The sequence below is a fragment of the Alosa alosa genome, chromosome 9, assembly GCF_017589495.1.
Source record: "Alosa alosa isolate M-15738 ecotype Scorff River chromosome 9, AALO_Geno_1.1, whole genome shotgun sequence".
Taxonomy (NCBI): domain Eukaryota; kingdom Metazoa; phylum Chordata; class Actinopteri; order Clupeiformes; family Clupeidae; genus Alosa; species Alosa alosa.
Genome location: NC_063197.1, coordinates 7,759,101 through 7,785,673, shown reverse-complemented (window position 1 = coordinate 7,785,673; position 26,573 = coordinate 7,759,101). Strand labels below are relative to the sequence as shown.

Here is a 26,573-nt window from a genome sequence, read left to right as displayed (position 1 = left end):
TTATTTTTTTATTCGTTTGACAGCCCTAATAAAATCGTAATTAACCGCAACAATTGTGACGATTCTTCTTGTCACCATTTATTGTAATCATTAACCATGACCTTGGCTTTATGAGTTGCCACTGGCAGACAACCTCATAAATTGTTTGCAGGCAAATCTGTGGCCTAGCGCAGTGAAATGCCATCAGTCAAATTATTACTCATCCTTACAGTGGACGCCGCAATTTGGAAAAACAATATATATTTGCTGCTGTGCTGAGTGCCATGTAGCTATCCGTTTCGTACAGATTACTCGGGTATGCTCATGCGTATATTGCACAGGTATGCGGGTGCATATATCGTAAAAGATTTCAAGACAGAAACATTGAACATATTTTAATCTGTATTTATAAAAAAAATACTGTAGATTAGATTGATGTGTTAAAAGTATGATTGATAGTCTAATAATGCCATTATTAAGTGAAAAATACCTGATGACTTGTTCAGGACTTGAAAAAGATTGGGACTTGGACTCGACTTGGCTTTGATGTGACTTGGACTTGGACTCGACTTGCCCTTCTCTGTCTTTACTTGGGACTTGACTTGGACTTGACTGTTAAGACTTGTGACTTGCCAAACAGTGACTTGGTCCCACCTCTGCTCACAACCGCTCAATATTTGAACCTGAAGCATAGACGGCGCAGTAATATCAACGTGCAATGAGTCTTCCAACAGAAATCAATGGGATTTTACAAAATGCCAAATAAAACATGACCAACTGTATTTCGCTACACTACTTGTTTTGGAACATCAACGAACACCACTAACCACTCGGTGAGTTGCACAGTTTTGAAAACTAACGTTAAGGGTTGTTTTAGGACATGTTTGAGTAGCCTACAGTATGCCTGTTGGCAGCCACTCAAAGCGGTCAAAGGCGATTCAAAACGAGTGTTGTGAAACAAGTGGTCACTTAGTAATTATATCCATTTATACATGTCTGTTGTTGAAATAGTTAGTTCCCCCTCTCTGTCTTCCCATACTATTGCACTTCTAGGAGGAATTTATTCTGACACACTTATTGGTTTGAGAAGTTGGAGATGGATAGATTGTTGTCTTGATAGATTCTATCACTGTTACAGATTTGTGGTTGCCATGACACTTACTGCTAGTTGTCCTTTTTTTTTCTAATGAAATTATGTAAATTGTGCTTGAGAAAGGCACGTACGAGTGTTAGACTGGTGTATGAATAAGCGGATGTGCACCCAGGCATGGGGATCCTTATTTGAAACATCTGCTCTGTGCTCTTCCCTTGTGCTGGGAGAGTGTGCTGCTGCCCTGCTGCTTCCACTCAGACGCCAGCATAGATATGAGTACGGGCGCCAGACTCGTCACTAAATCTCCTCTTGGCTCTCTCCTGACTGAGCACTTCACCTCTCTACGTCCCATCACATATGCATCACACACACACACACACACACACACACACACACACACACACACACACACACACACACACACACACACACACACACACACAGTCTCTCTTCCTCCCAGGCGCACATACAAGAGCACACAATGGGCAAACACACACACTTGCTTCCCAATCATCTGGCCGCTAGCTATAACAAACATTACATTTACATATTGATTTCAGAGTTTTAGTCAATGTAAATATGCTGTCATTACAGTAAATTTGGGCTTCTGTTAACATAAGCTTGTCCAAAGCTCCTCAGATTAAACTGCTGATTGCATAATTAATGTGGATGCTACATATTAATTCCCTAGCTCTCCTCTCCTCTCCCTTCCTTCCCTCGCCACGGCCACTAAGCTGTTGATTCATATGCATCCACGCAGACCCAGGCGTTTACTCAGAACGGCACTTAACCTCGCTGGGAAATGTGTCGTCGTCTGAAGAGAAGTGACGCCCTTGACGTTGTTGCATGCATTGTGCAGAGAGAATGCTGCATAAAGGTTTCCTATAGTGAGCATCTCAAGTCAGCGCTTGCCATCCCATTCTGTTTGACTGTCTGGCTTCTCAGTTGTGTCCAGTAGTGTCAGTGGAAGCCCCACTCCAACTCTGACCTCCTTCTGGAGAGCAGTGAGCACCCCTCTCCCCCTGCCCCGCCCTGCCCATCCCCATCTGGCTGTTGGCTCTTGGCTCTGTCAGAGGGTGGGAGAGAGTACAGATATGGAGTGTGTGTGTGTGTGTGTGTGTGTGTGTGTGTGTGTGTGTCTGTGGGGGTGCTCTCTGGCCCAGCTGAGTATCTTGCTGGGTGTGTTGATCTGGTGAGAGGCAGGTCGGCGGTGGCAGGAGTGGCGGTCCTAGCCTGAGCTTGTTCTTCCTCCATCAGCCGTGCCCCTGGAGAGAGGGAGGGGAAGCCCCTCACGGTAGGGGCCAGCGTCTGACGAGTTCTTACTTGCTTCCCTGCTTGACACTAACAAATCTGTTTTGTTTTGTGTTTTTCTTTTGTCTCCCGTGTGTGTGTGTGTGTGTTGTCCAGCATGCTTCAAGAGTCATTAAATCAGAGCTTCCTACTGGTGATCAGCCACCGTGAGGCCCAGAGGGACTACAGCCTGAACTTCCCCGCCAGCAAAACCATCCAGGAGGTGAGGGGCCCCACCCATCAGCTCTGTACACTACTACTGCTCATCGGGCTCTCCACACATATACACACACACATACACACACACACACATACACATAAACTCACACGCACTCTCCAGCCTACACCTCTTCTCTGGCTGGTGCCTCTTGTTTTATACACATTTGCGCACACACAGTCGTGTCTCTGGACTACATGACATAACATGCATACAATATGAACCTCAAGCTTCAAAGAGCTACTGACAGTATTTCCCAAACATCAAACTCCAACAAGAGTAACTAAAGTACAAATGCTGAAGAATTGTCAAATTATTAAAAAATCATATAAATTTATCATTGTTAGCATACGTTATTAGTGGTAACCAGCTGAGGCTGAATCTGATACCTCCATATACACCCCTGCTGTTGGTTACTAGGCTACACATGAGCCTTGTGAGCAGAGGAAGATCTCCCCCCTCCAACGTGACTGCTCACAGTCTAAACGGCCCCAAATCTGTTTGATCTGAAGACAAATTGGCAGGCGCAGAGAAACATTTGGGCAGAAGTGGTTGTGGTTGTGCGGTGGCGAGGGGCCTGATATAGCTAGCAGGGAGCCTCACTTCTCTCCGGGAGCTCAAATTAAACACAGGATTTGAGAGCCCATGAAATATTCATTTGTGCTGGGCCTGGCACACAGGAGGGGGGGGTCTGAGAGGGGAGAAACTGTAGGCTTAGCACATCTTAACAGTGTCAGGAAGATGCACTTCCCCTATCTTTTCTGTGGATGATTCAGAATGATTGTCCATGATTGCCCCCCATGGTAAAACGAATGGGCTAATGGACATCCTGGCTACATGTTGTGGGTTATATTTTCCCCCTTATATACAACACGTTATTCTGATCATCTCCATCTGACTGATGCTGATACACATGTCTGTTTCTTTTAACATATTTTGATTATTTTCATGGACACATTTCAAGAGCACACCTACCTTGTTTTCTTATTTTTTTGTAATGTACCCTTACATTAGCCTGGCGGCCATCCTATATCATTAAAATGTATAGTCTGGAATCGAATCATTCACCTGCTTAATCCAAGGGCGGCAGAGAATTGTCTTTCAAAATGCCTAGGCATGCAATAGGCCAGCCTTCTACGACCATATCCATTATCCGATTCGGCAAAGCGGCAAATACATCCTTCTTGAAGGAATGACTTAAAGTGCATTGTGTTGCTCTACTTTCAAAGAAAAGCACAAGTCCAACTCCTCCAAAGTTGACCAGCGCCGATTCAAACAACCGGCTCTTCGTTCGCCATAGCCACCTTCCTTGTTGTTCACCGTCGCGGGATGTTGTTATCCTGTTAAGCCCATTTAAGACTCTCTAACGAAATAGGCTGTGATTGGAGAACATCCACGGTGTTAAGCCAATAGAAATTCCTATGGTTCGATACTAGACGTACAGGCTGAGCAAATTAATTTGCCGCCGCTAGGGTGCGTCTAGATTTCTAGGCTACCCTTACATATCATCAGCACTATAAACAGTAAACAGTCAAGATGGAGATGAGTAGTCAGGAACTCAGTTGTGCAGTAAGCGTTGTGGTCTGCATACTGCCTCCCCCCGCATGGCATTATATCTGTGTGTGAAAGCAATCCTCTCTGAGACTGACCATTGAGTGGACCAGCCATGTTGGGCTCAGAAGTTTTAACGAGCACAGCAGAAATGAAAGAGAGAAGAGAAGCGCTACAGAACCTAAGGTGCTCCAAACGCATGGGTCCCCCACCCTCCTCTTCGTTCTCGAGGCCTTTAGTAACCTGCGTGGAGTTCTCTTCGTTCTCGAGGCCTTTAGTAACCTGCGTGGAGTTCTCTTCGTTCTCGAGGCCTTTAGTAACCTGCGTGGAGTTCTCTTCGTTCTCGAGGCCTTTAGTAACCTGCGTGGAGTTCTCTGAAATGGCCCCGTCAATTATTCACAGTTGGTAGTCTGCTCCGCGTTAAATGTAACAAGCTCCCGACGGATCACCGGCACAGCTTCACCACCCCACCATACCTCCCCGTTAACCAGCCCTTCCCCTCTTCTCCTAAGAGCCCCGATGGGGCGTCACAATGTGCTGGCGGAGAAAACGGAAGCCTTTAAGGTCGGTCCGTCGCAGTCAGGTTTTGTCAGGCTGCGTGAGCAAAGTTTGCTCCGGTGAAGGTCCATCGCAGTCAGGCTTTGTCAGGTTGCTCCTGTGAAGGTTCAACAGAAGCCTCAGGGAAGGCTCGACTGAGGCCGCTGTCGGACAACGCGTCGTGATGAACCTCAGGGCTAAGCCCTAATTGGACGAGTGGAGAAGATGGATACTGTGTGTGTGTGTGACTCCATTGGTGACTCCGATTGGTGATTGGAGTATCTTTGTTCACCAGGCCCTTCAGACATCGACCTACAATGTTTTAATGTCAATGTTTTTGTCATCATTTATCTTGACTCTGTACTCAAGCCAATTTCTTCATCATCAGCACAGCTTTCTTTCTCTCCCTTTCTCACAGTCACACAGTCTTGACTCCATTGCACCATTGCACACCATGTTAACACTAATAAAAGCCCACATTTCCAGCTCTGCACCAGCTTGCCTAAACTATCTTGCCCCCCTCGCGCCTCCTTCTTTCTGATCTTTTTCTGATCTTACCCTCCATGTCGTCATCTTTGCCGCCATGCTGTTAGCCGTTTCCCACCTTTGCTGTGCTCTGGCCTCGCCTGCTGCAGCGGCCTGTTATAGTGCTAATTGAGAGAAGATTAATCGTACCGAGGCCGATGCTCCAACGCCCCCATAACCCTCCCTCAACCCCCCACACACACACACACACTCGCGCGCACACACACACACTCACACACGCAGCTCCCCCTCCCCAGCAGATGGTTTTGATGAGCGCCCACTGTGAACCTTAAGTGTTTCTGCGGAGATCACAGAAGGCAGGTTTGGTAGCCTGTGGAGAGGAGCTTGCAGTGTGGACTTGGGAGGAGGTCTGAGGCAGAGGGGAGTGACGCAAGCCTGGGCCACAGACAGACAGGACAAGCCTGCCTGGTCGACGCTGGTGAACTCTTACCTTAAACACATTAGATTATCCTGGAGGGCATCCTGTGTGTCCATGGGGATGTCTGTTTAGATGCTGGATTTAGATTATTCATACATTTCAGTGTTTCCCACATAATTCCATTTGTGGTGGTTGGTTTGCAGAATTAACTTGAATACAACAGGTTTTTAACAAATTACAGCGTGGTTATGATGCTAACCGGATTTAAGCACAATTTAGTACAACCTGGAAAATCATTGGGTGGTGGTCAATGTTGATATTGTGGTGGGCCGCCACAAATAAGTCAATGTATGGGAAACACTGCATTTGGTTAAATGGCTTTTAATATCGAGTCTTTATTCAGCATAGCATTTGCACATTGTGGACAGAGTGTGAAGCTCATGATCTGTTATAATGTGGGCAATTAATGCTAAAAATCCAAACTCACTGACGAGTTGCCTGAGTGTGATGTTTATTTGCATCAGACATGTTGAGGTCTTCATCAAAAGCTTTTTACAGTGCTTTGACAAGCAGATGGCAAGCTTGAATTTAAGAAAGGGAAAAAAAAAACAGCAACACCATCTTAAAGTTGCCATCTCCTCTCTCTCTCACACTCTCACACTCTCTCACTCTCTCTCTCACTCACTCACTCCTCACTCTCTCACTCACTCACTCACTCTCTCTCTCTCTCTCTCTCTCTCTCTCTCTCTCTCTCTCTCTCTCTCTCTCTCTCTCTCTCTCTCTCTCTCTCTCTCTCTCTCTCTCTCTCTCTCTCTCTCTCTCTCTCTCTCTCACACTCACTGTCACCCCATGGGCTGCATATGGAAGCTGCTGCTGTTGGCCATCTTTCTCTCTGTTGGGTCGTCTTTTGTCTTAGCTGAAGATCATCCTCAGCTTCCTGCTTCTGCATATCAATGGGGAGAAAGTCCTGTCCCCCCTTGTTTGTTTTTGCCAAAGGCTCCTGGTTTGCCTTGTGGCTCCCAGGGAACACACTACTCTTTTTCTTCCACCACCCATCTTTCTCTCTCCCCCTCTCTTTTTTTCTCTCCCCTCTTTTTCTCTCTCCCTCCTTTATGTCTCCTATCCCTCACTCTACCCATCTCTCTCTCTCTCTCTCTCCCTCTCTCTCTCTCTCTCTCTCTCTCTCTCTCTCTCCCCTCCCTCTCTCTCTCTCTCTCTCTCTCTCTCGCTCCCCCTCACTCTAACATCCTCTCATTCTCTCTCCCTCTCTCTCTCTCCCTCGCTCGCTCGCTCCCCCTCACTCTAACATCCTCCTCTCTCTCTCTCTCTCTCTCTCTCTCTCTCTCTCTCTCCCCCTCCTCTCTCTCTCTCTCTCTCTCTCGCTCGCTCGCTCCCCCTCACTCTCTCATTCTCTCTCTCTCTCTCTCTCTCTCTCTCTCTCTCTCTCTCTCTCTCTCTCTCTCTCTCTCGCTCCCCCCTCACTCTAACATCCTCTCTTTTCTCTCTCTCTCTCTCTCTCTCTCTCTCTCTCTCTCTCTCTCTGCCATCATTTGGGCTCCATCTGATTGGCAGTCCCTGCTCCGAATGTGTGGGGCTGTTAAGCTGCAGAGTAAATGTTTGCCAGGAAAGTGGCGGGTAGAATAGGCGCTGGCCAATAGGGCCTGGGGCGTCCGTGACCAGACGAGCCGTCCTGGGGATTTCTTCGCCGGGCCCCAGCGCTCTTTAAACTCTGCAGCTGGAGATATGAACGCTTTAGAGGAGAGAAGGCTTGGGGAGAGAAATGGAGAGAGAGAGAGAAAGAAAGTGAAAGAGACAGAGAGGGAGCGGTAGAAAGAGTGTGAATAAAAGGCATCTGGTGCTGCGGCGCTTGAGACTGTTTAACAGCAACCTTTTTTTTCGCCACTCTTTGATTCCTCTCCAGCCAGGGATTACCAGTACTTGGCATTTAGAAAGATTGGATCATTAGTTAGTGTGTGTGTGTGTGTGTGTGTGTGTGTGTGTGTGTGTGTGTGTGTAATAGAATATCCTCGTCAGTGTCAAACGTGTAAACTTTGTCGTACACAGATTTGAAAATGCTTCATTTTATGAGTCATGGTCATTACGTTGTCCTTGGCCAGATAGGCACTCGTGATGACGCGGGTCCAAATGTCACGTAGCATTTTAATTCTTGTCCTAGGGAGACCAGCGTATAATCCGTTTACAGAATTCCTTTCCTCGGGTACACTTGTATGGGCTCTCCTCTCTGCTATCACACGGCCCTGTTGCCATGAACTATAGTTACTCTATACTAGTATAGTTAGTGTAGTATAATTACTCGCTAGTATAGTTGCTCTATAAGGAATGCTTGCTTGGTTGTTAGAGTGTGTTGTGGGGGTTAGGTAGTGGGCTTGTCTGCAGTATAGTCCTCGGCTATGTCTGGGTTTCCCTAGACTGTGTAATTCCGTGATTAGCTGAGAGGTGGCAGCACCAAACTCCTCTCCCAATTGTCTGGCCGTCAGTATTGAGCAGACTGCATCCCTCTGAGCCCACTTTCCTCCTGACTGAAACCATTATATGGATAGGTTTTATGCTCCAGCCTTGCATTTAACTCATTTCTCCTCCATGTGTGCTGAACACTCTGTTGGATGTGAGATGGATGGATGTGAGATACAGTGCAGGCTGAAGTGATGTTTTTCACACATAGCTCTGAACATACTATGTGTGTTGTGGCTGGAAATTTGAATGTAAATGTGAGCATGTTCCAATAGAGAGGTAACATAAACAGAAAGGCCCCTAGAGAAGTGCTGGCTTAGGAGATGTCATTATCTCATAGATTGCAGCATAGTATAATAAATAATGTCTTTGAAGTATTACATTTCAGCAACTGAGGGCAGTGCATCCACATGAGCTTGGGTTGTGACATTTAAAATCAAATGCCAGTGGAACCAGGATTTAATAGAGATGAGCTTTTTTTTTCTCTCCTCACCGACAGTTGAAGGCAGAGCAAAATCAAATTGCATCACATGGTCCAAGTAATCTTCCAGGACATGTTACAAATGTCATCCGTTCAACATGGCGTGGGAATCATACATGGCAAAGCCCTGCAGTTCAGTATCCAGCAGTATTGTTCAGAATCTCATGTCCATGGATGCAAATGGTCTGAGTGAGCTGAAAAGCCCTGTGAAGTGATCATTGTTAGCTAGTAAAGATGAGCCTTGCTTGGAGGGCCCTTGATTAGTGAGTGTGGGTAGAAGTGAGGTTAAATCCTCATGGAGAGGACATCTCTGCTTTTAGGGAAACTAGTGCAGTGCCCGTAGGCCAACATGGCCGCATGTTGGCCTGTTTTAAAAATAAGATGATTGGGGGGGAAGCAATATTTCAGCTAAGCATTCAAAACTTAATAGTATGTTATAATACATTATAATAAATATAATGAGCAGAATTTAAGCATGGCTGCATGTAACATCTCAAAATGTCAATCTCAACAGCTGTTTTGAGTTTAGGCAATATGGTTATGGATTTGGCAGACGCCTTTGTCCAAAGCGACACATAAATACAAAACAACATAATATTTAAAATTGAACAGGGAACAGATTAGAATGTTGGTCAAATATAATAAGGAGAATAGTAATAATAAACAACAATATCAATTAAATCAATAGCCTAATAAAATATGTTTAGCCTATTGAATAACTTTATGATAGAGAAGACAAACTGTTTTGTGGAATGATGCCTTATATGACATTTGGGACTCAAAACAGTCCTGGTAGCCTATAAGTGACATCACGCTCTGCCAGTCGTTGTCTGCAGCTGGTATTGCTTTGCATGTGTGTCAACGTCCTTAAATTTGGGACCATTATCACTCGTTTCAATTTGTGACCTTGCAGTTGGAATGATCGATTGTTTATTTAACAATCCAAAGTAGCTTCCCCAAAGTGTTGGTTTTGCCTATTGCACATACTTTTTCACATTGTTTTGAATAGTCACTGCAGCCTACCCATGTTTGTGGGCGTCTTGTTGCAACATCCGCGGAATCATTTTATGCAAGCAAATCGCATTCTATATTGTTGACATGATAATCATCCAAAGCTCTTGCCTCTTGACTACCCGTGCCGTGCATGATTCATTTCTACCAAAGCTCCGCTTCTATCCTCTCTGTTCCTGGTCCTGCGCTGCGCTGTGTGAGGGGGAGAGTGGCCAGCGGCAAATGCCAGTGTGTGCTTCTTATACCGATATATTTAACGATATCTTTTGCTTTTCTTATCCAAACAACGTCAAACTTGGCACTGCACTTACTTGTGCCCGTAGCAAGACACCTGGCAATTTGAAATCAATCGGGCAAACTGTTACAGATATGCGGCACACACACACACACACACACACACACACACAAACACAAACAAACACACACAGTCGTTCCTGTAATTTATAGATAGATGCTCGAGGGTTGGACATTAGACCAGTTTGTGGCTCATTTGTAAAGTCCTTTTTTCTTAGCAATTTGATTAGATAAGCTGCTGCGTGATGGCATTTATTTATTTATTTATTTATTTATTTATTTATTTATTTATTTATTGCCAAGAAAGGAAAACACAAAATAAGAATGCATCTTGCCACGCTGGGGTATATTATATAGGCTATAATAGACTTGAAACTTTAATTAAGGGTGCCTATCACAGAGAGGGGGGGAGAGAGAGAGAGAGAGAGATGATTGGTTTAGGAGAGAAGCACAGATGCGTCTGTGCAGGTCTGAAGTCTCTGAGATTACTGGACCATCCCCTAATATAAGGGCAGGAAATGATGACCTAGCAACTCTGTCAGATCACACAAGCTCTTCATAGTCAGACAAGCCAGCAAACCAACAGACAACTCAAGGTTCAGTGTGCAGATAATAAATATTTTCAAACTTGAAAGCCTTGAAAATGTTTGCATATTGCTTCCTGAGTTTTTTTAACAGGCTGTTGATGTCAGAGCTGAATAAACAACACATTTCCAAATCTGTTGTCTCAAATGTTACTGTTGTTGGTATTGATAAGCATAGAGAAAAAAGAGAAAAGACAAAAAGTGAGATTCAGGTTTTGTCCTGTTGAAAGTGGAGTATATCTGTGCTGGATTGGCAGAAAAATTACCACAGAGTGGTTCTCATAACTGCAGGCATTTGGGGTAGAGAGGGTAAACTGTGTGTGTGGGGGGGTTGTCCATTGGAACCCCTAGCCATGCTGCTCTGGAGCAGCAGATGCTGCAGACGGGACCTCCACATTGGCATTAGTTTCTTCTTTCTCCAGGGCTGCCACGGCCTTTGACCCGCAGCGCTTCATTACAGCTGGGCGCGGGTGTTTATGGCCGCCTGGCGGTCAGGGCTCTCTGGCGAAATCCCTGTAGCCCTCTGGTCAAACACAGATATTACACTCTGTAATAACACCCGTCACCCCTACTGACCTTGGCCCACTTCATAAAGGATGCCACAGACTGTGTGTGTGTGTGTGTGTGTGTGTTGGGCCAGTGTCCTTTACCGCTGAGGGAAAGAGAGTCTGCTAGAAACGCATAGGGAAAGAGAGAGGTGTATACACAGACATACACAAAGCCAATAAGAGAGAGACCGGTAGTCTGAGGTGAAATGTAATCTTACTCCTCCAACTGCTCTTTATACGTCTCAAACCATAGAGCCATCCATCTTAACTTGCAATGCCAAATAGGCAATAGACACATTTAGAGCCCTAGTCTTATTTATAATCCATGTAAAAACTTAAGCCTACAGTTGATGTGTGAAATGCAAAGTCCATCTAATCAACATGTCCATACAGCATTGCGCGATGAGACAGTAAGAATTGCGTATGTAGCACAGTTAACATTATGTACGTTTTGAACGACTGAACATCCTGAATAGATCCTGTCTCGTCCATCGCTGCATCGCTCGCCCCTTTCTCAATGCTCCACTTCCTCTGTTTTCCCTGGCGCTCCACGCCCCCCCTTCGTTTCTGCCTCCGTGGGCACGAGCCCTCGGTCTGGCCGAGGATCCATTGGGCCCGGCCTGCCCTACCCTGCCCCGTCCGTGCAAGAAGAAGGGAGAACGAGAGCGGTGTGAGGATTACGGGCTGTGTGTGTGAGCAGGGGCTTTCGACGAACAATGGAGAGCCGTTTGCTCTGCTTCTGTAACCGCCCCCGCAGGGGTGGAGAGGCATTCTGCGGGGGTAATGTGGCTCAAGCACGCCCCCCCTACCCCTGCCTTCGGACCCCGGCCCCTGGCTCAGCCACCGCGCGTCCCACTTTGATCACCCCCGTCGGGCGCACATCAGCCTGGCGTTGGGCTTTAAACCAACAGGCGCAGGCAGGGGGTAGGCCGGGCCGAAGGTTCTGGCTGCTAACTGTTTAAAAGCGCCCAGTGTTATCAAGTGCAGATACACGGCCCCTGAAAGGCCCAAGAGAAATACTGTCCATTTCAGGGCGCAGAGCGTGGGGCTGTTGTCACTGGGCATTAGTAGCGGCATCTGTGGAATGCAAACAGAGCGAGGGGAATTGCACTCGGTCTGCTTGGCCTTTCAGGGCCTTGACGTCCTATTCACCATGACTCTGGCGATTTTGATACAAGGGGTGTGGGGGTGAGAGGCTTGAAGGAAATTCGTACTGACAAGCTGATCTGATACAAATAAAGTGTTTCATAACCTCTGTCTGTACCTCTGTCATAACCACACTGTTACCAAATTTCTCACTAAAAAATACACCTGAGTTTTAGCAAGTGATCATGATTTTGATCAGGGGTTGGGTATTATTTTCCTCTCTGTGCTAACGTGGCTGTCATTCTTTCCTACAGGTGAAAAGGAACATCTCAGACCTGACAAATATCCCCGTTCGACACCAACAGTGGGACGGGTGGCCAGCCTCGGCAACCAACGACTCGGTAAGCATCCCCCCTCTTACCCCGGCAACCAGCGACTCGGTAAGCATCCCCCTTCTAACCCCGGCAACCAGCGACTCGGTAAGCATCCCCCCTCTAACCCTATAGCCCTTAAACGACTCGCCGTGTTGATTTTACCACGAAAATCAGGCAAAATCCCTCCAATTGGCTCCGTGGTGGTTTTAGGTGAAGGGATTTGAGGCAGTGAAAAGGCTGTGAGGGGGCCATGCACCATTCTGTAATTGTCATTCTTGCTGAAGGGCTGTTTTAGTATAAACAGAAACCTTCAGTACTATCAACTGTGTATTCAGACATGTGGTTTGGAAGACCAGAGATCCCATGAGCTTAAAGGCAGTTTTTTGTGTGAAATACCTTCTCTGCTCTGTGTTGGCAAGACGTTGGGATTTGAAAAAGTTTAATTTCCTCTGTTTATACATTTGCTGTGGTTATTGTAGAAGCTTCTGGAAAATTGCCACAACTTTATAGTAATGTGCCTGAGTATTCATCATCTTGATGTCATAATCTCAACATGTCATTGTTGACAACATGCCTTTTCTATGACTAATGAATTATTCAAACACCTCAAAAATAGCCTTGCTCTCCCCTGCTACGTATCCATATGGGTATGAAACTATTAAGACATCACCAATACTGAAACCATCTGTCAAACGCAAGATTAAACCTAGGGTTAGTTAAACCTAATTAAGATGTCGGAGCGGGTCCTCTCCCCTTGTCCTCTGTGTGTGGACACTAAAGATCAACCCCAATGCCTTGTCTCTGACCTCTCCCGCCCTGGTCTTAGTTCACCACCTTTCAGGGAAACAAGAGTGACTGTGGTCAGAGGAGGTCCTCGTACTGATCCCTGTGGAACTTCCCCCATCCCCCAACCTCCCCCTACACTCCCCGTTACCAATCTTGACACCCGAAGTGAAGATGTTCCCATGCTGGTTGTGTGGCTACTTGACTCACAAGGAAATGGATGTGATGGCCTATGATGTCTTACTTAAGAAAGTATAATGTAGGTTTGTATGTTGATTTCTGATATCAGGCATACGACCATTCATGTTAGAAAAGCGGCTTCTAAACCCATCCACAGAAAACCAAGTTTTGTTAAAAGGCATTCTAATGCATCCTCCTCCTCCATCCTACTCTGTAGGCTCATTTCTAAGCTTTGTTGGCTGTGCGTCACCACATGAAACAGGAATTTCCACTGTTTGGCAAACCTTGATACATTATTATTCTTTTGCACTTTCTTTGTCACAAATTTATGAACATCAAACGGTAACTGCAAACGGTAACTGCTTTTCGCTTGTTTTGTTTTTGATGCAGTTCTTGAAATACTTCTGGCTCTAGATTCAGCCGCTCACTTGTTGCCAAAACCACATCATATCCGAGGATCTTATTGTCCCACCTTCCTCTACCCACAAACTGCCCTCTTGCAGTGTCCACAATACCACATCCCAGAGCCCAACCCTGTAATCGTGGGGTGATGTTCATAAATGCATCTGAAGCCACAGCAAAGCTGTTCGGCTGGTCCACACCTGTACTCTTGCCCAGGTGTGTGGTTGAAGCTGGACACACGCTGGCTTTCTTAAATCCCCTCTGCCACCTCCTGCCTGAGGAAGAGATATTAAAGTCATTGGCTTCAATAATGGCCCCGCTTTGGAGCCGGCATTTTTTTAATATATATATTGAAATATCCCCCCCACTAGCTTTAGATAGAAAAGCCCTTTTCTCACCAGCCAGACTGTTGAAGTCGCATATCTCATTAACCCTGCCTGGCCCTCTGGGATTTGTACCAATAAACATGACAGGCAGGGCTTAGAATTACATTTTCCAGGAGTCCAAATAAGCGCCGTTTTCTCCCCTCTCTCCAGTCATTATCCTGCCTCCTCTCAGTCGGTGCCCCCTCACATCCACTTAATACGTGAGGAGCAGGCGGGCAGAAGGAGAGAGCCGCTCTGTCCTCATTTCACATTCTAATGCCTTAAGAGTTAGTCAATATGGGCAGCCATTTTATTCAAAGCAAACAGGTTTATGTATTGCTAGTGAGGGCGTACATGTAAGGGAGAATGTTGAATAAAAAAGCCCTGAGTGCTTCAGCTGCATGCGCAGGTGCTTGGCTATGATTCATTAAAACTCTTATATTGTGGGTGTGCCGATATTAGAGGTTCACGCTGAGATTTAGGCGGCGGATTTTATGGTGCATCACAACAAGCTTAGGTCACCAAGGATAAAGCCATTTTGAAGTGTGGTTGGTTGAGGTCAGAGGTCAAACGCTCTGCTTTTCTGGAAATACTTTTTATTGATCAAAGGCAGATGCATCTCACTCACACTCTTTTGCTACACTGATGTGAATGTACTTTGTATGAGAGTGTGGTAAGGCTTACTGACTACTCAAGGCACCAATTGCATGTACTCAATCCCAAGATAACAATTTGTAAAAAAAAAAAAATACAAGCTATAGCATCATTCCCTGGAGATAGTTGATGTAAAAATAGAAGAGGTGAACATGTTTAAGAGTTATTTGTCATTCTGAAGAACAATGTACACATTAAAAATAAAATTGTAGTTGAGTAGGCTGTAGGAGTTTAGTGTTAATTTGAAGCCTTTCTCGATCAGTCAGAACAGTTAAACAGGTGGAGAGGCTGGCTATGGCATTAGATGCCTGTCGGGCAGACGCCTTAAACTCCTCACTTCATTTTTAAAGGCTTCAGCTCCACAGCTCACTGCCTTCAGCCCCCCACCCTCCTAAACACACACACACACACACACAAAAACACACACACACACACTCATACACACATTTATGCACCTGGCAGGCTGGTTTTTGCTTTGATTGACGGCTCTGTAAGTACCTGTGGGAGTGATTGACAGGCGCTGGAACATCCTTATTAAACTCCCCGGTTTTTGCCGGCGTAATTGCTGACATTTATTCAGTGTTTCATGGTGTTTGCTAATGTATTAAAGGCGTGCCTGGCGGAGGCCGAGGAGGCGTGGCTCACGCGTTTACCTCGCCTCCTATGGATCAGCGCTGCCGCCGCCACCAGCGAACCCGTGCCGGCTTATTTTGGGGGGGGGGGGGTCTTGCTGGTTGCCGTGGCTACCAGGCTCAGCACTAAGCTCCGACAGAGCCCCCGTAGTGATTGCCGTTGTCAGGTGACATTCAGCCGGGGAGCCGGCCGCGGCCGATGTGCTGTGGAGCTGAGCAGGGCCCTGGCTTCCCACTCTGCTCCCGCTCACACCCACCACCACCACCATGACCCACAAGCTTTTAGCGCCCAGGACCGCTGGGCTCATTTGGGTTTGAAACGTTGAATTTTTAACGTGCCTTAAGAAAAGATTTTTAAAAATATTACTTACCGGGTTAAATTTTAATGAGAAAGGCATCATGATTTTCACTTGCTAACACAAAGTAGTACTATAAAGACATTATTAGATGATTCAATTGTGGAGTCCGAGAAAATTCAGTTGCAGGTGGGATGAGATTGAATCCCATTTTTGTATTTGTTTTTATTTGTTTTCTTTTGTAATTTTAACGTCATTGTATTTTCTCATTCCCAACATGTGCTTTCAAAGTGACGTTCCACACAAATTTTTTATCTCTTCATCAATGTACGCATGGGTGTTCACTTGTGTGAGCATATATGCTTTTGCAGAGCTCTGTGATTGTAATCAGGAATGACATATCTGCAGCTAGAAAGAAGAGTGGAAAATGGCTCAAAGGAGGGCCAACAGGTGTTTAGGGTGCGGCATCTTTCTGTCTGTCTGTCTTTTTTTTCTTTCTTTCTTTCTTCTTTTCCCTTGTCTCTTTATGTGTTCCCCCTGTTTCTCAGGCTCTGTTGTTGCCCCCCTCTCTATGTGTTTGTGTGTGTGTGTGTGTATGTGCACGCGCGGATCAAAGAGGGGAGCACCAAGGTGCTGCTAGGGCAGGGGGGCTACAGTGGCTGCCATCCGTGCAGCTGTCAGCGGTAATTATCTCACCCTCTCCGAGCCACAGACCTAATCCAAACACCGGCAGAGACAAAAAACAGAGAGAGAGAAGAAAATGAAACAGAATGAGATTCAGAGAGAGAGAGAGAGAGAGGCTGGCAGTGATAAAAAGAAGAAAAAGAAAGAGATAGAATGCCTTTTTTTCTCTTTTACCAAGGCATCCAATGGCAGCTCTTGAATGCAAGTGTTAATTAAAAGAATCCATAGGAGAGAGGATCTGCTTGTTTGTGAGATGCTGAGGAGGGGTGTGTGTGAGAGGATTGACCTCTTCTCCCTCATACCCCGAGGCACCCAGTGTCCTCGTTGAGGCAGTCCTCTCGCGCCTGTCAGGGAGGAGGAGGAGGAGGAGGAGGAGATGAAGAACCAGAAGAGAGCGAAGGTCAAAGCGCGGCGGAGGCGCTGAACTTTGTATTTCTCCGACTCCTTTTGCGTCCTAATCCCTGCCCTTCCCTGCACTACCCACCCCCTCCTGGTCCCTTTGAGACAGAAAGTGATGAACTTTTATTTTCACACTTACTGGAGTGCTCAAGGAAAAGCCCCGTATTGTCAGGGGGGTTATGGGGGGGGGTAAAAGGAGGCGGATTGTGAAGATTCTCACGTTTGATTGCCACTCTGTTGGAAAGGGGGCGAAGAGAAAGGCGCTGCAGAATTCCCTCACATCGCCCACAACCTCTGCTCTTGCCTGCGGCTAAGTAAACTCCAGCAGCCACTACTCTGATGAGGAGTGCCCCTTAAGTGGCAATTAGGCCCTCTTTGAGAAATCTCTCCCTAGATGCTGCATTGTTGCTCAGAGTGCAGTGCAGAGTACAGCAGACTTGGAGACACCTCGGGCAAAATTTGCTGAAATTCTGTTGTTTTTTGTTTTTTTTATTGATTGTGCGTACAGAAGAAATTGATTTCTTTTGGTGTCAGTTCCCTTAGTTTCATTGATACATACAGATAGATTACAGTTCTTAGACCTCAGTTGCCTCTGGATATATAGGGTTGTTAATTGGCAAAACATATGAAATAAAAACACTTGTCACTGTCAAATGAAATGAGTTTTTCCCCTTGTCTGTAAAACACGCAGGGATACTTTAGCCTTGTTTTGGGTCAATTGCTTTAGCAGATTTTGGCCGCGAGGAACAATGTGAAGCAATTCTGCTAAGTGTTCTCCCTTGGTGTTCCCGTGCACTTTAGACCTCCACTCCACTGCACACGGAGGCCTCCCTCGCCGTCTCTCCAGCAAAGCAGGCTTGCTTTTAATTAGCCCTGAAAGACAGGAGAAATACTATCAGTCATCTCCGTATGTGTGGGCCTGGACACAGCAGCCACAGGCCCCTGAAGGACGCCCGTGGTAGTCGGACACAGAGATACCTCAGTATGACCTCAGTGTTTGACCCCTGTTTCCATCAATTCATCTCTCTGTTGTGGCTACAAAACCTCAACTTATTTCCTTTTTCGCCTGCTTTGTTGTGTTCCTGCTTGACTTTGATGGCCCAGATATCATTCGTAAGGGTCTTTTCTTTTATTTGTATTTGAAAAGCTGAAGATAGCCTCTCCTTTGCCAGAGATGTAACTCTTCACGGTCAAGCGACCGTCAAGTGTGTGAAGTGTCTCTTAAGGAGATGTGGGAAAAAACTGCAGCGGTCAATCTGCTTTTCAAGCTCAGTCACCATGCCCTGTAATTGGGTCCTCATTCAGCAATTACCAGCTGGCTTTTGTCTAGCTGCATTGTTACCCCGTGGATGACCACTGGATGTCAGAGCTTTATCCCCTCATTCACACAGGTGTCAGTCATGCCGTTAGCCCTCCTCTCCACTGCCCTGAGGACTCTCCACTGCCCTGAGGACTCTCCTCTGGGGTTTACTATATGATTTAAAGGTGTTTGATTAATGTGGGGCGCTGTGGCACAACTGGCTACAGCGCCCATACCATATTAGGCTCTAAGTGCCCACAAGGACCCAGGTTCGAGTCCGACCTGCGGTCATTTCCTGTTCCCAACATATCTCAATCTCTCCCACTTACTTTCTGTCACTCTTCACCGTCCTATCCAAATGAAGGCAAAAGGGTGCTTGATTTAATAATCCAATGAACCTTCCGTAGAATTCAGTGAAATTGTCCCTGCCTCTCTAGTGGTCTGTCCAATGTATGCGTTCAAAAAACCTTGAGTGTAAATTACAACTCTGTCCTCTGACCAAGCTGGCTGTTTTAAGGTACGATATCGTTCGGCCATACCAGTGTCTGCATTAAAGACCCAGGGGAGAAATAGTGTAAAGGGTGAGTTACCCCTCCAAACACACACACCCCTCATACACACACCCCCTCACACACACATCCTCCACCCTCTTTTGCTTAGAGTTCATTGTATAACCTGGCTCTTGCTTTGAAAATAGCTGAAGGTCCTGACATGGCTTTAAAACATAATCACCATACTTTACAATGCCACCTCTCTGATATGACCCTGACATTTCCTCACGAACAAACACATCATCTCACCCCCCCCTCTCTCCTCTCGTTCTCTCTCCCTCTCTCCTCTCTCTCTTCCATCTCTTCTCCTCTCCGTGGCCTGGCCCTAGGGGAGGCCGCGTGGGGCAGCCTGTATTTAATGAGTCCCTCCAGTGCTCATAGCCGCTGACATTTCCGCACTCGGTGTGAGAGTTAATGAGAGTGCTGGCCTTCCTTCCCTTTCCACTGCTGAGGGGGCCGGGAGTGGACTCAGGGCTCCCCTCAGGCCCCTCCACACCCCCTTCAAAGTGTTTTTTCAAGAGACTGTTGAGTTTCCTGTAGAGAAGCAGAGAGGTACTGTATGTAGGTACAGTCAATACGTTTCCGAGTTGGTGGGGAGACCTCTATACTGTCTAAAGCGTTCCTCTGTGTGTGTGTCTGTCATTTCTCCAGATGACGCTCGCTGCCTCAGGGATCAGTTACCCCTGCCACCACCTGAGTGTGTGCCGACGCTCGTCCCCCGCCGTTCCCACTGAGCAGGCTGAAGAAGTGCCCGGCCCGAGTCCAGTCCCCTTATCCACGGTACCACCTCTACACCCACACCCATCACTACCTCCACCTCTACACATACACCCACCTCTACACCCACCTCTACACCCACCTCTACACATACACCCACACATACACCCACCCTACACCCACCTCTACACATATACCCACCTCTACACATACACCCACCTCTACACCCCTCACACACCCACCTCTACACCCACCTCTACACATACACCCACCTCTACACATACACCCACCTCTACACCCACCTCTACACCCACCTCTACACATACACCCACCTCTTACACCCACCTCTACACATACACCCACCTCTACACATACACCCACCTCTACACCCACCTCTACACATACACCCACCTCTACACATACACCCATCACTACACCCACCTCTACACCCCACCTCTACACATACACCCACCTCTACACCCACCTCTACACCCACCCACCTCTACACCCACCTCTACACCCACCTCTACACCCACATACACCCATCACTACACCCACCTCTACACATACACCCACCTCTACACATACACCCATCACTACACCCACCTCTACACATACACCCACCTCTACACATACACCCACCTCTACACCCACATACACCCACCTCTACACCCACCTCTACACATACACACACATACACCCACCTCTACACCCACCTCTACACATACACCCATCACCACACCCACCTCTACACCCACCTCTACACATACACCCATCACTACACCCACTTCTACACATACACCCATCACTACACCCACCTCTACACATACACCCATCACTACACCCACCTCTACACCCACCTCTACACCTACACCCACCTCTACACCCACCTCTACACCCACCTCTACACATACACCCACCACTACCCCCACCTCTACACATACACCCACCTCTACACATACACCCATCACTACACCCACCTCTACACCTACACCCACCACTACACCCACCTCTACACATACACCCATCACTACACCCACCACTACACCCACCTCTACACATACGCCCTGTCCTGCTCAGTTGCAACAGCTAGTCAGCAGATCAATAATTATGGAAAGAGATCAGGATGGGGCCAGTTTGATTGAGTCAGGCGGTTTAGGCCAAGAATGTGCTGTTTTGTGTTCAGCTGTTTTTATCTGAGTGAAATAAGCTAAAATAAGTGGATTTTGACAGCGCATGTCCCCTGTTTGTGTAGCAGTGCTCAGATATCCACATGGTCAGTGACAGCGAGGGAGATGACTTTGAGGATGCGCCAGAGTTTGGTGTCGACGAGTCAGATATCTTTGGCATGGGCAGCAGCACAGGATGCCGGAAGTCGCCTATGAGTGAGTGCCCGACACACACACACACACACACACACACACACACACACACACACACTTACACTCACACTCAAGAATATTTCCACTGTAGTCACCACCCAAACTTTGTAATTGTGAATTCTATGCCATGGATTGTAAGAGTTTTAATGTGAAATGCCTAGTGTAATGTGTAGTGTTTGATGCCAGTGGCTTGTGTGTCTGTTCTCAGTGCCAGACAACAGTGAGAATGAGGGGGATGCCTTACTGCACTTTACTGCCGAGTTTTCCACAAGGTGAGCTCTTTCCCCTAGGCTCAGTACAGAAGACTTGGCATACATACCGTAGCTTTCATGTCATTTTCATTTCAAATTTCTTGTATGTATGGTCCACAAATAAGCATTCTCTCAGCTGCATTGACTTCAAATATGTATTTGGAGATGATATTAAGCCATTTGCCCCCAGCTCTCTCTCTCAGATACGGAGATTGCCATCCGGTCTTCTTCATCGGCTCTTTGGAAGCATCTTCTCAAGAGGCCTTCTACGGCAAAGCCAGAGATGTACGTAACAGTTTCCTCACACAACTCAAAGTGTCCTAGAAAACTGATCCGTCGGAATGCTTCCGAAACACTGTTTAGTCACAGTATTACTTTTTCCCTGTTTCATTTCTTTGCAAACGTCTTAAAAGTTTAGAGATGTGTACACGGCCACAGATTTTGCCGATTTTCTTGTGAAGCCTGCACCGCTAAACCTTAAACCTTGTCAGATTTCCACCCTCCATCTCTAGATGCCTCTTAGACAGCTGAAGCTTTATTTTTAGCGTCTTTCGGGTGATTTTCCCCCCTGTGCGAACGTCGGGCAGCCCTCACTCCCGAGCCTTGTATCAACTGACAGCTTGTGTGGATTAGTGTCTTATTAGAATAGGAAGATGCAGGCAAGATGTTTGGGGGCCTGGACCATGGGCGCCGGGCAGGGCTGGCCCCTCGCTGGCTCCCCCGTCTCAAGAGTTTTCCCCTTAAGCACGCAATATGGTTTTTCTTCCTGTCCTCCGGGCCATGAGCGCTGGCCCACCGAGGAGGGTGGAGCAGGACCCACAAAACCTCTCTCTTTCGCTCACTTTCCTTTGCCCTATCACTCTATATTTTTCTCTCTTTCTATCTGTTTCTGTTTTCTTTTCTTTTTCCTTTCTCTTTCTGTTTCCTCCTCTTTCCCATCTTGTCTCTGTGTATTTCTTTCTTTACCTGTCTTCATTTCTGTCTCTGCATCTTTATTTATCTCTTTTTCTATCCGTCTTCATCTCTCTCTCTCTTTCCCACTCCTCTTCTCTCACTTCCTATTTTTCCTTCACACATTCTCTTTCTCTTCATCTCCCCCTCTCTGTGTCGTTCTCTTCCGAGCGGGTGATTTGGGGATAACCCCCCCCCCCCTGCTTGTTCTTCCTCTGCGCCCTTCACATGCTGAAGAGCCACTCCAACATTAGCCCCATCTACTCTTCTCTCTGCGTGGAGAAATTGCTCTAAATCTCTGCCTGTTGTCCTCTCAACTGCCTACTCATTAAGTTGATATTGCACCGCGGCAGATTTATGGAGGGTGTGGGTGGGTTGGAGCTTGTGTGTGTGTTTGCGTCTCACCCCCCCTCCAAAGGCTAGCAGGGGCTAATCACTAAGTAAAACACTACATGTGATGAAGTGTTTCTGGAGTGGGGCTTGCGCTGCGGAGATTGGAGATGCAGCAGAATCCTGCCTTAATGAAAAAAACGCCTGGCCCTTGAGCTCATCCAGAGGGGATCAGCTAAAGGCCCTGCAGACAGGCCACCCAGCGCTGCCAGGACACACATATACACACACACACACACACACACACACACACACACACACACACACACACACACACACTCGCTCCCCCGCGTATCCAGCTCACCCCCCTGTCCCTCCAAATCCTCCTAATGTGCGGTTAATCACAATAACCCCGCGTGAGGATTCAGTGCCGACACCCATCAAAATTCATGGCTGTGGCCGCCGATGGCCTTTTCATGTCGGGTGGGCCCGTTGGAGCGGAGCTCCCGCAGAGACGACGCGCACCCGGCGAGGGCCGCCCGCTCACGGAGGGGAAGCGTGCTGGAAGAGCCTCTTCGTGACGCGATTGCATGGCGGAGCTATTGATGAGATGCACAAGCACACCTAGTTGCAACCACATCCGTTTCTTAGCCGTGTTATTTTTAATGGCCATTTTCGATAGAACTGAAGGAACGATTACACAATTGATCTTGTTAAAAATGTTCAGTGTGAGTTTACAGCTCTATGTCTTTATTTTGCTGTTATTTAAATACACATCTTAATGTGTGTACATTTCACTATATAGAGATGTTTGATTTATTTATTTATTTATTTATTTATTTATTTATTTCCCCAGCAGAACATGGTAATCTTTAATCACGTCATTCACCCACCTAACCCAACAAACTTTATTTAACGCCTCAAACCAAGCTTCCCCTTCGACTCACATTTCCCCTACACAACAATCTATTGAGGGGGATTTATTTTACTTAGTGATGTGCCATCTGTTAAAGCATTGATCCGCATGTGTATTCCCACTGCTTGATGTGGGGAGTAATATGAGCTTCATTTCCCGCGTGTTTGCTTTTCCTCAGCACTGCAATGGGAGATCTTTCTCTCTCTCTCTCTCTCTCTCTCTCTCTCTCTCTCTCTCTCTCTCTCTCTCTCTCTCTCTCTCTCTCTCTCTCTCTCTCTCTCTCTCTCTCCCCACTACGGTCACTGTAATTAAAAATGTCCTCTCTGCAAACTCCAGCTCGGTTTTGCAATTAAACAGATGCTTGTCAAACAGAAATGGCGTGGGCTAATAGACTGGTATGGCAGGTGTATGTCTACACAGAGTCCGGTCGTTTCCTTTTCTACTCCCTATGACAACACGGTGGAAAACAAAAGTAAATGTGCATGGTGTGTGTTTATTTCAGTGGATTTGCCGAGGTGGGCTGGCTGGAACAGGGCCTCGGGATGGGTTTCCACAGAGCTCTGCTCTCTCTCTCTTCTTTCTTTCTTTCTTTCTTTCTCTCTCTCTCGCTCTCTCTCTCTCTCTCTCTCTCTCTCTCTCTCTCTCTCCCACCCTTTCCCCCTCTCTCTCTCTCCCTCCCCCCTTTCTCCCTCACTCTTTCACTCTCTGTGCTACCATTTAGCTCAGCCACCTGTACGTGAGAATCGCCACTCGCGTTTCACCTAATCATAAGTTGCAGGCCGGAGCACACAAAGCAATAAAGGGAAGAGAAGACTGCGAGACCTTTGGAGGGCTATGGGGGTGGGTGGGGTCATCCTCATGATTGTCATATTAGAGGCATTCACAGCCCTGTCGAGATCACAGCATTCATGAAGTGAACACTTACCTGGGCACTGTGTGAAACGCTGCCGTTCGCGGCTCACAGACCAGATCGGCTTTCCTGGCCTTCCTTATTCCCATCTCCTCCTCCTCTTCCCCTCCCTCTCTCTTTCTTTCTTTCTTTCTTTCTTTCTTTCTTTCTCTCTCTCTCTCTCTCTCTCTCTCTCTCTCTCTCTCTCTCTCTCTCTCTCTCTCTCTCTCTCTCTCTCTCTCTCTCTCTCTCTCTCTCTCTCTCTCTCTCTGTCTGTCTCTGTCTCTGTCGGACTGCAGTGACAGGTGTGTGAACCTCCTCCGTCCCAGCACTTCCACTACCAGAGAGAGGCTTTTGGGTCAGTTTCTTCTCCCCTCAAGCAAACTGCTAATTTGGCACAGAGTGACAACTCTCTCTCTCTCTCGCTCTCTCTCTCTCTCTCTCTCTCTCTCTCTCTCTCTCCATCCATCTGTCTCTTTCTCTCTCCATCCTTGTCCCGGCAAAGAAAACACACTTCATGAAATGAAGAGTAGGAGGAGGGGGAAGAAGAAAGGGATGAGAGGGAAGAATGGCCCAAGAGTTAGAAAGGGCTTGTCAGCAGAGGGAAGGACGTGCTGGTGGGATATTATCTTTTTTTTTGTTGTTCTTATTCTGATCTGTTCTTCTTGTTCTCCCTCTCGCGTGCTTTGTCACGTGATTGCAGGAGGCTCACTGTTTCACTGAAAGCTGTAATGTTCACTCGGCACACACTCTCCATATGAAGAATGGATGTGTTTTAGTTGGCTGTAAACAAGGCGACTGTGTGTGTGTGCGCATGTGTGTGTTGTGGGTCTTTCTCTCCTCTTTGAAATCCGCTCTCCTCTCCAGGCCGCATGTGCTTGTCTTCACAGCGTGAGTGTTTAATCTTTTCAGGACGGCAAGTCGGTCCTGTGAATGAGGGCAGAGCTGCGCCTCGCTAGGAACCGCCGGGCTAATTCTAAAGCACTAATCGTTGAGCAAACACAGCAATGTTCCCCCTCTCTTTCTCGCTCTCTCTCTCTCTCTCTCTCGCTCACACTCTCTCTCTCTCACTCTCACTCTCTCACACTCTCTCACTCTCTCGTCTTTCTCTTACACACACCACAATATAGCTGTGCTAACCTCTTTTTTCTCGCTCTCTGTGGTACTTTTCTTTTTAAACTTTCTCCTCACTTTGTCTTTTTTTCGCTTTTTTTTCTTTCTTTCTTTCTTTCTTTCTTTCTTTCTTTCTGTTTGGGCACTCGCTTTTTGCTTCCCCCCTTCTTTTCAGAAATCCTGAGAAATCGCTCCGGCACGCGGTTGTGGATGGAGAGAGTGGAAAAGGAAGGGTTGGCAGAGGGGAGCAAGAAATGAATAAAGAAAGAGAGAGGGGAGAGAGAGAGAGAGAGAGAGAGAGACAGAGAGTGTGAGTGAGCAGGGGCGAAAAAGAGCGAAATTTCAGATAGTGCGTTGTGCAATTTAGCCAGCTTTATTTCCTACAGCATCCCGACAAACCTGGTGGTGTTTGTTTTTTAATTAGTTTGTCAGTTTCCCTTTCCCTCCGTGGGTTACAGCGATAAGTGGATTTAGAGCTACGTCAATATTGTCCGCCCCCATGCCACCAACCTGAGGAGGAGGTAGCGATGAAGGCCGCTGGCATTTGATGCAAAATAAATAGAGTGATTTGTTGGGTTTTGTTGTGCGGTTTGGCGGTGGCCAGAAAAGTTTTGTTTGCCTCCCCTGTTCTCTTGATTTGGTCGGGTTATTTGCTCTGATGCCGCTGCAGGGGGTCTCGCGCTCCTCTCCTCTCTCTCTCTCTCTCTCTCTCTCTCTCTCTCTCTCTCTCTCTCTCTCTCTCTCTCTCTCTCTCTCTCTCTCTCTCTCTCTCTCTCTCTCTCTCTCTCTCTCTCTCTCTCACACTCTGTTCATCTCTTACTGGGTCTCTTTCACCATCACTCTCTCTGTCACTCTATTATTCTCTTACACTCTTACTGTCTTGCTCCTTTCATTATCTCTCTCTCTCTCTTTCTCTCTCTGTTTCTCGTTATCTGTCACACAGGGCCTCATCTCTCTCGGTCCGTGGGCTGTGGTCAGCCACACTTTTGCCTAGTATAATCTCGTATCTAGAGCTAAGACTGAGCGCTGATGGATAGTCCCATCACAATAAGTACTAAAGCATCTGCATAAAGAGCCTCATGTACTGATGCGCTGTATTTGACCACCTGTCCTTACAGAGGAAGCTGCTGGCCATCTACCTGCACCACGACGAGAGCGTCCTCAGTAACGTCTTCTGCTCCCAGATGATGTGCGCCGAGTCCATAGTCTCCTACCTGAGCCAAAACTTCATCACGTGGGCCTGGGATGTCACTAAAGAGTCCAACAAAGCTAGGTAAGCCCACCCTGCCCCCCAACCCCTCCACTACCCAGCCTCACCTCCCCACACTGCAAATGCAGAATATCGTAATAGGGCACA

General features: G+C 47.0%; 1 protein-coding gene across 3 annotated transcripts in view; it reads left to right on the top strand.

Annotated features, from left to right (window-relative positions):
- The window catches only part of faf1 (Fas (TNFRSF6) associated factor 1), an 86,924-nt gene that overhangs the window by 32,560 nt on the left and 27,791 nt on the right, over positions 1-26,573 (top strand). For 2 of the 3 annotated variants that reach the window (XM_048251632.1, XM_048251634.1), the window contains exons 7-13: positions 2,480-2,585; positions 12,362-12,448; positions 19,319-19,447; positions 20,640-20,769; positions 20,975-21,038; positions 21,221-21,302; positions 26,335-26,489. In XM_048251632.1, the coding sequence (XP_048107589.1) occupies positions 2,480-2,585; positions 12,362-12,448; positions 19,319-19,447; positions 20,640-20,769; positions 20,975-21,038; positions 21,221-21,302; positions 26,335-26,489 (753 nt within the window). The remainder of the gene's footprint in view (positions 1-2,479; positions 2,586-12,361; positions 12,449-19,318; positions 19,448-20,639; positions 20,770-20,974; positions 21,039-21,220; positions 21,303-26,334; positions 26,490-26,573) is intronic. The other variant, XM_048251633.1, reaches the window with a different exon arrangement.